Below are 14746 nucleotides of genomic sequence, written 5' to 3'. Positions count from 1 at the left end.
TTCGGTCGTGTAACATTAGTATGAACGGACATCTGCATATGATCGGAACTCCACGCAACTCCCGCGCTACTCCCCATTGGAAATGAATGTCGTTTGTCTGAGATAGTGGAAAGGCGGCTTGAAACGCCAGTATGACGAGGATCGTTTTCATTTTAAAACATAAACGCAGCAGTGTAAATGTAGCCTTACATCTATGGGGGCTGGGACACATTCACATTACAGCCTCACGTGTGTGCCACATCTCTGAGTGTAACCGGTGTTAACTAGTAGGTGTGTTCAACTTGACGCAGACCGACTGTGCAGAGTGATCGGTGTATTCCAGTACCACGAGAGCTAAAGAGAGCAGACTGCTCCGTGCGCTTTCGAATCACTCTCGTGGATGATCAATCTGCTCCGCACCTCTTCTAGTCGAACACACCGGCTAGTGCTGCAGGCTTATTGGCTCACTGACACTGATGAGATTAACCCCTTAGGTATCGAAATTTGGTACCGAACGACGAGACGTTTTTCGATACTCGATGGTATCGAGGCAATTCGGTCGGTGCCTAAAAAGTATCGAACTCGATACCCAGCCCTACATATAACACTATAATATTAAAGGTTAAAATTAACAGCTGATTTGTATACAAACAATTAAATTGCACATTAAGGTAGTTTTATAATAAATATTAAAACTTTAAAAGAATGCAAGTTTTTAATGATATAATTATGTGTCTACAATTTGTTTTTTTAAATATATTCATTCGAACGCTAGCTGTAGCAAAAACATTGTTTACAATTTGTTTATTTGACATCTTTCTGTGGTTGAAACACTGATTAAGTGATTACATGAGACATGATACATTTCAGTAAGTTGTTCTGTTTATTTCAACAGCTTCTGATGTTCATTCATGTTTATTTCATGCTATAACTAGTAGTAAAGAGGAAGAGATGATCTCCCACTTGTACTGAGGTACTACAGTGATCTGTCTCTAATCTTCACGTCCTGTCTGCTGCTGTAGTTAATGGTGCAGTTCCTGCCTTCCCGCCGCCTAGTGTCACTGTAACTTCTGCAGCTAACTCACCCGTGCTGCCGCCCCCGCTGCCTGTCCGAGAGACTAACCCCTGGGCCAAGACCCCAAACACCACCCCCACTACAGCACACATAGGTAAGAGCTGGGCTTCCTGCCAAAGGAAGTGCTGACCATGCAGAATAGTTGCTGAGAAACTAATTTTGGTCGTAATGTAAGGCTATACCACTGTGAGCAGCTGTTGCATCAAACTGCTTTTCAGTGACTTTACAAGTGTAAGCATGCATCAGAATTGCTTTATTTTAGGTGCTGACTGTAGTTGGCAACTAAGCAGACAGTCACGGTCATAGTCTATTTATGCTGTAGGGTCATTCCGTGTCAACTCAACCAGAGGTCCCCGCCTCAAATTTTAGATTTTGTCAATATTTTTTCTGAAGAAAGATAAACATGTATAGTGATGAAAGACAAAATATTAAATGTTGTTGATGTGTACTTACGGAGTAATCCACATTTAATCCACATACCTACATTTGGTTATTGATCATTGAAAATGGGTAAAATTAAAAAAATTGGACATGGAGTCAACCATATAGGGCCGTATAAATAAGATTTCAAAAGGAAAGATTATTTAGAATGAGAATCTAGAAGGATGGTAAAATATCATGAATACTTTGAGTTACAGGCATGTAAACTTTAGAAAAAGAATATTTATGGCACTCAGATAGAAATATTCAGATAGAAAATCAAGAGACATTTCTAGTTTCAACATTATATGTTCTTTAGATATTCTTTTTTTTTTTTTTAATGTATCAGCTGTATGCAAAATGACCCACATTTGGTTTTTGAAAATTGCATTAAGATCTTCATATCTCTGGGAATGAATCATTGAGGGCCTTTAAAATGAAGATACCAAAAGGAAAGTTTGTTAAGAACCTAAAATCGAATATCTAAAAGGATATTAAGATAGCTTTACACTGCAAAAAATGCTTTTCTAGCTTAGATTTTTTTTGTCTTGTTTCCAGCCAAAATATCTAAAAATTCTTAAATCAAGAAGGATTTTCTAGACAAGGATTTTCTTGAAACAAGCAAAATAATCTGCCAATGGGGTAAGCAAAATAATCTTATTTCAAACAGAAAACAAAAACTCGCTTAATTTTGACTTTTTTCTGAAAACAAGACAATAATGTTTACTTGTCTAGAAAATCCTTCTTGATTTAGGAATTTTTAGATATTTTGGCTGGAAACAAGACAAAAAAATCTAAGCTAGAAAAGCATTTTTTGCAGTATACCTCTTGAGTTACAGGCATGCAAACATTTTTTAACCGTCAATGTTGGCATATAATGAAACAAAAAATTTCTAAAATCAATAGATTTTACTAATAGACCTACCAATTAGGGCTGGGCGGTATATCGAGTTTGTACGATATATCGATATTTTTTTTATACAGTAGTTTGATACGAGCGCATCTGAAAATATAGCGGAGGACACAGACTGAGCTGCTGCAGAGAAAGTGCATAATCCAATTTGTTCTAAACATGTGACAAGCTTCATATTAAGGCCTTTAAAAACTGGTAAGACATTATTTATTATAGTTTAGTTTGGCATATTAATTTAAGCGGCTCGGCAGCCCGTCATATGCTCTGATAGAAAGGCTGCGTGTGCCGCTGACAGAGACACTAGGCTTCTTGCGCCGTTTAATGTGTTTGAGATGTGATGTCTTCCTGAATGCATAACTTACATTTCACAGGTATATTCTCCATCTGTAAATGTTAGAAAGCCATGGAAATATTTCCATTTTTCTGTCAGAAGTGCATGAGCCTTCTGCTTTGAGATTCTCCGCTAAACGTCTCTGCTAGACCTCAGTGAACGAGTGCTGCCGCACGCACGCGTGCCAAACAAACAGCTCAATTAAATAGGAGCGCAATAATTCTGACTAAAATATACATTTCACTGAAATATTTGTAGTTGGACAATAAATGTGACATGTAGAATTTTAAACAGTTTGGACACCCCTGCTCTAAACCAAGAGGCCTCAACTCTGAACCTTAAGATCCTGTTTAGCTCCAGCCCTAATCAAACACACCTGAACAAGCTAATCAAGGTTTTCAGGATTACTACAAAGTTGCAGGTAGGTGCGTTTAATCCAGGTTGGAGCTAAACTCTGCAGGAAGGTAGATCTCGAAGTCCAGAGTTGAGGATCCCTGCTCTAAACTGTTTACCAGAATAAATGGGATGCTGACCAAAACTCTTCTTCTTGTGTCCTGTAGGGAGCGAGTGGCCAAATCCTACACCCGCAGCAGGAGCCCTACCCACCGTCAATGCAAATCTTTCTACACTTGCCTCCTCTCACAAACGTACGCCATCGGAAGCCGACCGCTGGCTGGAGGAGGTGACCAAGTCTGTGCGAGCCCACCAACCCGCAGCCGTCACGAGAACCAACACGCCTCCCACTCAGCAGCCCTTCCCCTCCCCAGCCCCCACCCCTATGACATCTGGCCCTTCTGCACCCTTCATGCCAGGAATCCCTCCATCTGCGGTCCCTACCGTACCCCCACGCCAGTCGGCTTTCCATGCTCAGGCGCCGGCGTCCTTCCCAGTGTCCAATGGAATCCCATTTGTGCAACCAACCTTTCCGGTGGTTGGCATTACACCTTCGCAGATGGTGGCCAACGTGTTCGGTTCTGCCACGCAAACTCAGCCCATCCCGGTACCTGTTCAAGTGCCCCAGGCGCAGCTCCAGTCTTCACCCTTCTCCACACCACCAACAGGCCAGTTTGACACCCAGGCGGTGTGCAGCCCCTTCGGCAAACCACTCCTACCTCCGGTGACAAATGCCACAGTGCTGCAGCCACCGAAAGTCAATGCCACATTTAATGGGGCTAACAGCTGGGCGGCAGTGTCGTCACCTGCGCAGTCTGTGGCAGTGCAGCAACAGGCCGATGCCTTCGAGGCCCAGTGGGCCGCACTGGAGAGCCGCTCGCAGCAACGCACCGCTCCATCACCCACAAACCCCTTCTCCACCGAGCTCCATAAAACGTTTGAGATCCAACTCTAAGGACACACAGTGCACACAAAGCGACGCTGAAGGACAATGCAATGGATATTCATGTTCATGGAGAGATGACTATAGAGGGAACGACCCCGCAAACCACTTCAGCTCCATATCTCCGTCTTTCGATTTTTTTTGTCTGTTCGTCTGTGTCTGGTTTTGGCTTGTGACATGAACAAATGGAGACAAGGGGGTTAATGAAGGTGCCCCCCAGAAACGAAGCGAGTACAACTTCTGGCATTTATGGCGCATTTATGTCCAAGATTAATTAGAGTGACAAGATGATGGTAAAAGGAATCTTTAGATGCTCTAACGTTGACCCTGTATTGTTCAGTACTCCCTCTACCCCGACTAACCCTTCTCACAGCGCCCCCTAGCAGGCTGGATGACTGCTCCCTACCTGAAGGACGAGGCACTTCACAGACCTTCCGGGTTCACGAGGTTCTTGTAGAACTTCGCAATCAGAAGAGGAAGAAGCGAGAGAATGCCAAAATCTTTATTTTTATGCATTAAGTATATTTTAAATAGCTTTGAAATTTAACTGAAGAGCTGTAAATAATCTTTCCAAAGGTGCAGGCTTATTTTGTGTGCATTCAGGAACAGAGCATATATATATATATATATATATATATACAGTATATTGGCATGAAAGGACGGTTTTCATTTCTCGTCTCTATTCAGTTTTAGTCTTCTGGCCACCATGCATAGTTTGGATGTTCATCTTTTGTAAATAGATAATCCATATGGACCCAGACTGGGTTCGAGGATCTTTAAATCACACAGGTCCCAGACAATGTTATCTGTCTTTCATGCTGTCATTTTAACCTTATTTTTGTACTATAATACGAGTACTTTGATTTCTATTGCCTACATATCGTTATCATTTTTTAGCAAATTTTTTTATGAATTTTAACACTATTGACAATGTCATCTGTCAAGCCACTTTTATTTTATTTCGATAAGAAGATTCTCATTTTAGCACAAGCACTGTACCAATCGATAATTTGGCCACTTACGGTTGATGTGACATCAGTCTGTGGCGTTAGTGAGCTATGATGTCTTGAAATTACCTGTGTTTCCAACTCTACAATGATTGCAGTGAATTTTTTCCCCTGCTTTTCATGCAATCCCATCAACCCTTTTGTTTTATCAGACGTAAAGATGATCGGTCCTGTTTTTAGGTTTTGATTCCATTTTGTAAGTATTGCATTGTATTATTCCAATTCTTTACGGAAAGTTTAATCTAAAAGATTGAATAAAACATTGGTGGTAGAGGAAAGCGGTTCTGTGTGCTTCTGTTCCACATACAGGATTCATGATTTTCTGTGTGTTCTTGTATCTAACGTCTGTGATTGTTTTGCAACTGAGGATTCTAAATAAACTTCATCGTGAGATGTTTGGCCCATGAACTCCAAGCTCTTGCGTGCTCAAGGATCTCACAGTGAGCTCAAAGGAGGCAAAAGAGATGCTGCAGCCTTCTGAAACATCATCTTGAAAAATGTTTGATTTATGAATTATTCTATTGTATGATTTGCACTTGCACAGGGACGGCAGCATCGTATGGGACAGGGACTGTTACAATATCAATATGCCTGCATATGAAATGGGTAAAGAGAGGGACTTAATGAATTAATTATCTATAATTGGTCAGGTATGATGAGTTGGAATAATAATTATTCTGTTTTCTGTTGTGTATTTTCAGTTGAATGACTATTCAATTTTTTCCAGTGTCATTATTCAGATGTAAATTATTGTTCAGCACTGCTGAAGCAGGCATGCCTGTGTGGTATACCTGGTACTTTTAGCAGCTTTTTATAAAAAAAAATAAAATCTTTTTAAAGAGGTTGCTGGTCCAAATATCTAGTTTCACAGCAGGTGGTAATCCTTGGCATCAGGGTTATTATCGTTAACTAAAAATAAATAAATAAATTGAATACTTGAAATAATTTTTATATTAAAGGGGTCATATGATGCTATTTTAAAGATCATTATTTTGTGTATTTGGTGTAACAGAATATGTATGGACGCAACCCGGAAAACTATCGGCATGGATTTTTGCCGATAACCGATAGTTACAGCAATCAACTATCGGTGCCGATTAATCGACAAAACCAACACATCGGTCGACCTCTAGTTTAAACATTGCATTCGTAGCGGCAGCACTAGACGATGTTGTCTGCTTTCACAGGTGTCTGTCAAAGGCAAGGCCTCGGCGGTCTCCTTACTCCAGCTGGCGACGTTCTCTGGCCGCTGTGTGCTGGTCAGACTGCTGACGTTTCGTAATGCACAGCTTCCTCTCCCTGAGGGTCTCGTCGGGGTCCTCTCTGACCCCCGTGTGCTGAAGGTCGGGGTGGGATGTTATGAGGATGGGAAACGGCTGACTCATGATCATGGTCTGACTCTGAGTTGCACTGTGGACCTGCGCTACCTGGCCCTCAGACAGAGGTAATGCCCCAGTTTGATCCAAGACTTCATAGTCAAGTTTTAAATGTTACTATCTATTAGAGCTGCACAGTTTATCGAAATAAACCCAGTAGAGCTGCACTATTATTTATTAAAAGCTCGCAGTCTCGATTCAAACACACACACAATCTAATTTCTAAATGACAACAGTTTGCCCGTGTCTATTAAACCTTTGCAAAAGTCATAACGAAACATTCAAATAAACTACGCAGTATTGTTTCTGTCTTACAGTCACAGAAATACTGGGATGAAAGTTCGAATATAAAGATTGTCTATGGTAGCGTTCAATTAAAGTTAAAAGCAGGCGCTTCAGATAATGTCAATTGCATTGTTTCGCCACTAGGTGGCGACAAGTGACTTTTAAAAAATTTATTTGTCATTGAATCATTCATTCAAGAGATTTGTTCAAAAACACATATTCATCCAGTAATGAAACAAGTGAAGTATTTATGAGTGAGTCATTGAATCATTCGTTCAAACCACTTTTTCATAATTTTAATATTAAAAATGTTATTAAATATAGGCTATTATATTTTATATGCATTTAATTCATTCAAATGAAGCACTTTTAAGTAGACTGCAGCAATGAATATTTTGTCACACATTATTTTGTTTTGTTCAGAATCATGGGAGACTCAGGATCTCTATTTGAGAAAAAAAAATTGTGATTCTCAATTTATCAAGAATCGTGCCACTCTAAAACCCAGCATTGCTTAGTGCAATTCTGAAAAAACTAAGACCATTATTTTAATGTTGTATGTTTAAGTGAAGCACAGCACTCTGTTCATTTACATGCAAGCACCTCATGGTGATTTCCAAAATTATTATTATTAAATACTTTTTTATTTGCAGTGAAATATATTTTTACATTATTTTGTTTTTAATATTTTGTTTATTATAATTATGATAAGCTTTAAAAAAATGCATTTTAAGTCACAATCACAATTTTATTTTTTAGCAGAAAAATTGCGGTTAGATTTTTTCCCCCCACTAAATCGTGCAACCCTAGTATCAATAAATGATCAAATCAAGGCACATTTGCGTACAATATCGATTGTTTCAGAACAGCTCACATTAAAGGAAAATAAATGTTAATTCTGTAAAATTCAGGAATTATGAAACTAATTAAATTTCATCTGAAAAGCAGCTCTACAGAAGAATAGTGTCATTACTCTGCTCAATTTAGTTCAGTGTTGATTGAATTCAGTTCACTAACACTGTCGTTGGTGTCTTTATCAGCTCAATCAGTTCTGAATTTGTTCAAGTAAATAAGGTGGATAGTTATAGTTGCTACCAGGTGTCTCTAAATGTCATAAACTCAAACCTCAGTAAGACTTTAAAGCACTTGTGGTGTGACCTGAGGTGATCTGGATTGTGTTGAAGGCAAGCGGTGCTGAATAACGGCTTGAGTCTGAAGTCTCTGGCTGCAGATCTGCTAAACATCACGCTGGACAAATCTCTGGAGCTGCGCTGCAGTGACTGGGAGGCGGATGTGTTGACCCAAGAACAGGTGAGGAGGAGATCCTCTGATGGAGCTTCAGATTTATAGCAGTATCTTTCCATTTCACGGTATTCAGAAAGGGTCACAGCTTGGCTCATTTCAGGTCATTTTTGACCGGGAACACCAAGAGTTTAACTTGTTGTTGTTTAACGTTATAGCTTACTGAAGTAGTAATAACACAGTTATGCAATTGATTTAGGATTTTAGGTTATTTATACACTGTATGACCAATACAGTTTTGCCCAGTATTGGACTTTCCCATTCACAAGGTGTGACTTTTTGACCACTTAATTTATCAAATGAAGTTTTTCATTCAGATTGCATATCTAAAAAAAGTTACAAGTGAGTTTTGAACCGCTCAAATTGAGGAAACCATTTTTATTATTACTTTATTATTACTTGTTTTCCAATCATACAGTTGTTCCTGTCACGTAGTTTTAAAAAGTCAAATACATAATGAATCTAGTTAAAAATAAGGCATGCCGTTAAATCTTGGTGGTTTTAATATTTGCACAACAAAATCATTGTGATATTCACTGTTGATTTGAATTTTATATTGTCAGCAATGCCTTACAAATATTCTGTAATACCCAGCTGGAATAGACTGTGTAGTGAAACTGTGTCAGTACACTAAACTCTCTGACATACTGTATCCACCAGATGGTCTATGCAGCACATGATGCGCAGATCTCTGTTGCCCTGTTTTTTCACCTGCTGGGGATGAACACCGAGCCCCGGCTCCCCGCTGAGGGTGAAAGCGTGTTCGTCCAGCTGGCATCATGCTGCCAGGGGCTGGTGGACGTGCCCTTCAGGGCGCGCTATAACGGAGAGGGGGAAGAAGGGGAGAGAAGGAGGCGAAGTCGAAAGTCCACCGTGGAGAGTCCCGAGTCTGGAGACCAGCAAGTTCCAGACCCGCGGCGGAACAAACGTAAACCACTGGGTGTTGGTTACTCTGCCAGGTAAAGAAGAAGGTGTTTGAGTCATGATGAAAATATATCTGATTAAAGATAATAAAATACATGACTAATCTTTCAAGAAATCTCTTGCACAAAGTATTAAAATTTGACATGCTTTGGATATTCGGATCAAATTTGACATGCTTTGGATATTCGGATCAAATTTGACATGCTTTGGATATTCGGATCAAATTTGACATGCTTTGGATATTCGAATCTGAAGTCCTTTGTGTGACTGTTGTGCTGTTTGTCTTGATTCAGGAAATCACCCCTTTATGATAACTGTTTCCTTCATGCTCCCGATGGCCAGCCGCTCTGCACATGTGACAAGAAGAAAGCCAAATGGTACCTGGAAAAGGGTATAGGAGGTACACAACGACTTCATTATTGCTGACCAAATGAGGAAATTTTCAACGCGCATTTGAAATGCATTTTTCCCCTTGTTGTGCAGTGCGTGTGTGAATGTTACAAAGCTGTTTACTTTAAGTTCATGATGCAGTCTAACTTGGATCACGTGTGCCTTAATAACCAATCACATTACAGCCTTGACGTCATTGAGTTGTGCGACACTCAATCGCCATTTACGGATACCATAGGAATTAATGGGAAATGCCGTAAGCTGAATCCCACCTGTCGCAAAAAGTCAGTGACTTTTCTAATAAAACGGGATATTTTTCGTGGTAAACTCTTATTAAAAAAAATAAAAATAGTTCAATCCAAAAGTATTGTTTAGTGTAAAACATGTTGAAGATTAGCAGATAGCCTGTCGATTCATTAAAGGGATAGTTCACCCAAAAATTAAAATGTGATAATTATCTGCTTACCCCCGGGGCATCCAAGATGTAGGTGACTTTGTTTCTTCAGTAGAACACAAACGGAGATTTTGAACTCCAACCGTTGCAGTCTGTCAGTCGTATAATGCTTGGCAATGGTAACAAAATCTATGAGAGTAAAAAAAACATGCACAGACAAATCCAAATTAAACCCTGCGGCTCGTGACGACACATTGATGTCCTAAGACACGAAACGCTCGGTTTGTGCGAGAAACCGAACAGTATTTATATCATATTTGACCTCTAATACACCACTATGTCTAACTGCTTTGAGCGAGCGCACGGCATCCGGTGTCCGTGCGCGCGCTCAAAGCAGTTAGACATAGTGCTGTATTAGAGGTAAAATATGATATAAATACTGTTCGGTTTCTGGCACAAACCGATCGTTTCGTGTCTTAGGACATCAATGTGTCGTCACGAGCCGCAGGGTTTAATTTGGATTTGTCTGTACATGTTTTTTTTACTCTCATAGATTTGTTTTACCATTGCCATGCATTATACGACTGATAGACTGCAACGGTTAAAGTTAAAAATCATCATATGTGTTCTACTGAAGAAACAAAGTCACCTACATCTTGGATGCCCTGGGGGTAAGCAGATAAACATCACATTTTCATTTTTGGGTGAACTATCCCTTTAAATGAAGAGCTGTTTCCTCTAAAAAGCTGTTTATTCAGCGTAGTGAAGCCTCTCCTCCATTGACATACATTCAATAAAAAAAACGGTCTCCTTTCCCACATACTGCCAGACCGGAAACGTTAGCTTTAGCCATTACACTTTTTTGGCTAATGGTTGCAAGCTTGCCTTCTAGTGGCTTTGGTAGCTGCGCACTGCATCATCATCTTGTTGGACAGGTATCAGCGTTAAGGCGCAATACTGACACCTGGGAGGTCAACCAGGTACTGGCACTTGTCGTGTTATCATAAGAGTCCTGTTCATTTTAAATATTGTGGCTATCACCAATACCGTTATATTGTCACCCCTACTTTGAATAATATCAAATATAACAATTGCAAGTAAAATATGATCTGTACATAATCTCAGAATTGGTCAGCGACGATCCCTTCGTTGTCCGGCTGCTGTTTGAGCCATCAGGCCGTCCAGACTCCCAGAAAGACTACTACCTCACAGCCAAAGAGAACGTGTGTGTGGTGTGCGGGAAAGCCGACTCTTACATCAGGTGTGTCTCGTGCTTCCTGCCATGTATTTAGTTTGTTTGCAAAGTGGGATTCGCCAAACTAAGTCATCTCCACTACTGTCTTTCCACGTTAACCTAGGAAGAACATTGTCCCACACGAGTACAGGCGCCACTTCCCGGCTGAGATGAAGGACCACAACTCGCACGACATCCTGTTGCTGTGCACTTCCTGTCACGCGGCCTCAAACGTGCACGACGGGGTCCTGAAGCAGCGGCTGGCTGAGGAGCACTCCGCTCCGCAGGGCTGCGAGGAGGGCATTCGGCTGCTCGAGGACGCAGACCGCCGGCGGGTGCGATCGGCCGCAAGGGCTCTCCTCAGCGCCAGTGGTGGGATGCCCCAGTCCAGGAAGGAGGAGCTCCTGTCAGTCATCCAGAGCTTCTTCTGCAACGGACAGCAGGAGGTCACGCAAGACATGCTTCAGAGAGCTGCAGCGCTGGAGACCAGGTAGCTTATTTTGACCGAAACCCCCCCCATGTAGACGGGAAGGGGCTGACAGAGATGTGAACCAAAGGAGTGACAACCGCATTTAAATGTGGGAGTGAGTCCCATAAATTATCGTTCCATGTGTGTATGGAACAGCAGTCACTCCCGCATTTGTAACCATAGCAACATTTTGTCGTCTTGCGGGAGTGAATAAAAATTTAGCCATTTGTCATGTGCCATTTTTTGGCTAAAGACTCTTTTTGTCCGTCGAATTAAACTAAACTACCACTGATAGATGTGCTACGTTTTGTTCGGGAGGCTGCTTTTGAAAGCACTGTCTTGCAGTGTTGCCATGTCCTCATATTTGTAAGCGCTTTTAGGCATGTTGTTTGGCCTTATCTCATAAAGATAGGCACTTTATGGAGTTAATAATGTGGTCCGTCACGGATATGAGTTTTTTTTTAAATGCTTTATTGATCCAATCTTTAATTAAAAAAAAATTAAAAAAGAATCGAATAATTTCGATTAATAAACAATAATTGTTATGCTACTTATGACTGGTTTTGTGCTCCAGGGTCGCATATGTTAACGTACTTACAGAATGGGAAGATGCAGTTCTGAGTTGTGTTAGGTTGTGAAAGTTGATGTCTTCTATCTTTGCAGGATCTTTAACGAGAGTTATGTGCCGCATGGACTGAAGGTAGTGCAGGTGTATGCCGAGCGCAGTCTGCGGGGCCTGATGGAGCTGGAGTGCTGCTGGCGACAGCACTTTCTGACCAGCATGCAGCCCCGCCATTTGCCCCCTCTCTGGTCCGTCAACCACAACCATGACAAATATCTGCGCAAGTATGGTGAGGACCTGCAAATCCAGCTCAACTGAGCTCCTCGCCACACAAACAGAAAGAGACTGTGTAACAACTTCTGGGATAGGAAGGTTTCCACTGCGTGTGCAACACCTTGGTGTCCTCGTCCTATGTCGTTTGAGTGTGTACCAGAGACTGACTCGCCTTGGCTACAGGTAAGCTCCGGTGTTGACTTCCAATTGAGAAAAAACAACAACCTAAGACTAGACTGTGGGCCCAGTTTGACTGGGCTCTAAGGGACCAGATGGAGATCGGGTAAGAGACTCTTTGGGGATCGAAAGCCACTGTGGTGAACAGCAGAACGCTAAACTCGAGGATGGTGCAAGAACCGAAATGGTGATAGGTAAAATAACAAAAAAGCATAATGTGCACTTTTTAATGTTTAAAATGTTGAAAAGCATTCTCATTTCCCTGTGAAAAGTAGAATCTACTGTATTTTAACCAGCCCAAACCTGCTCTTAATTCTTAATCATGAATTGAATAAAAGATTCATAGCTTACAAATCTTGCAGGTTTGAGGCCATATTAAATGTGTTTGTGTTAAATCACGTTGTCTTTTGAGGCTATACAAAATGGCCATTTTTACTTATAATGGAGCGCTGTCGTTTCTATTTAATTTCAGGCTGTTTTTTTTTTTTGTGGGTTTTTTTTGCGGAAAGCTCAATTTATCTTTGTAAGACTGGACCAAATTGAGCACGGCTTAGCACATGATGTCTGTACAATGAACGATCATTCTTAGAGTCAGGACACCTACAAAACACACCAGCATAACATCTTTCGGTGTGCGTATATATATACCCGACACACTGTAGACAGGCTAAAATGATGGTGGATGAAATTCATTCTCGCCCCGACCAAGATTTTGTAGTGCTAGTTTGTGTTGTGTTTGCAGTTTAAGCCTGAGAGATTCAGCTCCATGGGATGGAAACAAATATAAATGGCCAAATCAAGGACACTGAAGTCTGAGCCTAACATAATTTAACTTAAGAAACAGTACAGCTTTCCTTTTTATTTACATTTGTCCATATGTAACCTATTGAAAGCTTGTGTGTTTCCTTAATGTCAATCAATTAAATTTCATGTTAAGACTGGATGAGTTGTCTGGAGGTTGTCTGTTCTTTTTTACTTTTGTAGATGATGTATAATATACTACTATTTCACATCCTGAAGAATAGCGGTTCATAAAACAGTCCAACACTCGTGCAATTTTTCTGTTTATTACTTAGTAAATCAAGATTTAATAAAGAATCTATAGAATTGTAAAAAAGAAAGGGTAAAAGGGGGGGTTAACATTAGTAGTGACTTACCTAGTCATTCTGACAATCTTGTACTGCAGCTTTAAGGCCTCTTTGACTGTGGTGTCAGAACAATCTGTTTGTCAAATGTCCATTTTGGATCAGTGCCAAACATGCTACATTTCACAGTATAATACATAAGTTTAAATCAAGCTTGTCACATTTAGGGCCAGTCACAGTATTTAGTTTGGCGGCTAAGTGTTCTGTAAGAGTAGTGCATAGCATTTGTCAGGGAAGCAATACATAAAAAGCTAACATGAACGTATAACTTGAGCACAATATTTGTAATGTATATCGAGTGACGAAACTAACAGGACAAAGAAACACTTATAGAATTCCTCACCATACTACTCCGTTATATAATAAAGTAATCATCGCTGGCATAACATGAGCATGACATTGTAGTAGAATGTCAAGAAAAAACATTAACATAAATAATTCTAGAGCCTATAATCCTATAACTAACTATAGACTGGATGTCTCTAGTTACTGTTTTAGGTTTTGGTGAACAGATGCAGATAATTGACCATATTAAGTGTGTGTTGAACATCAGGAGTCACTTTTCAAACAGCTGCATGATCTATAGCAATGGAAATGCAAACGAATGTTGTATTTTGATTGAGGCACAACCATATTTTATCAACCATCTGTTACTTATTGCTTTTGCATTTATGTATCTCGTCTTGAACCACAACTAGAATAGTACAGTTCATTACAGAATAAGGCATACTTTACATCTGCCAGATAATCAGTGGAGATTGTTACATTTACATGTTCAGTCTGTGTCAGGATAACACATTTATGAAATCTCACTGGTGGGTTTGCTGGTGACTTTAGGATGAAATGGGGTATATTTTCTTTGGGGGTAAACAAGCGGGAACTGACATCATTCTCTGAACTGTCTGTGCATACAGCACGTGGGTTGCTTTCACACTAGAGTTTATACTGCAGAGTCAGACCCAAGTCTGCTTGACGTCAGTTTGGTTCATTTGGCTGGTGTTTTCTTAACTTGAGTTATGACCAAGCAATTTGCCTTGGTACATTCTCACAATTGCTGTATAAGGCAGTTTTCACAGGTTAAGGCTGTTAGGCCAGTTTACGTCCATATATATATATATATATATATATATATATATATTATATATATATTATAT

The 14746-nt window shown here is 40.4% G+C and overlaps 2 protein-coding genes across 2 annotated transcripts in view; both read left to right on the top strand.

The window, feature by feature from the left end:
* Window positions 1-5873, top strand: part of LOC107558487 (protein numb homolog) — a 6837-nt gene extending 964 nt beyond the window's left edge. The window contains exon 2 of the mRNA XM_016242147.1: window positions 3279-5873. Within this exon, the coding sequence (XP_016097633.1) occupies window positions 3279-4066 (788 nt within the window). The 3' untranslated portion in view covers window positions 4067-5873. The remainder of the gene's footprint in view (window positions 1-3278) is intronic.
* Window positions 4342-13384, top strand: LOC107558452 (exonuclease 3'-5' domain-containing protein 2-like). Its single transcript, XM_016242117.1, has 8 exons — window positions 4342-4347; window positions 6249-6505; window positions 7907-8033; window positions 8685-8983; window positions 9242-9348; window positions 10858-10993; window positions 11091-11456; window positions 12099-13384. Exons 1-8 carry the CDS (start codon window positions 4342-4344, stop codon window positions 12313-12315), a joined length of 1515 nt encoding a protein of 504 aa, XP_016097603.1. The 3' UTR covers window positions 12316-13384.
* Window positions 13385-14746: the final 1362 nt, after the last annotated feature.

Source organism: Sinocyclocheilus grahami, unplaced genomic scaffold (genome assembly GCF_001515645.1).
Source record: "Sinocyclocheilus grahami isolate Dianchi unplaced genomic scaffold, SAMN03320097.WGS_v1.1 scaffold646.1, whole genome shotgun sequence".
NCBI classification, from domain to species: Eukaryota; Metazoa; Chordata; class Actinopteri; order Cypriniformes; family Cyprinidae; genus Sinocyclocheilus; species Sinocyclocheilus grahami.
This window is presented reverse-complemented; position numbering and strand designations above follow the sequence as displayed.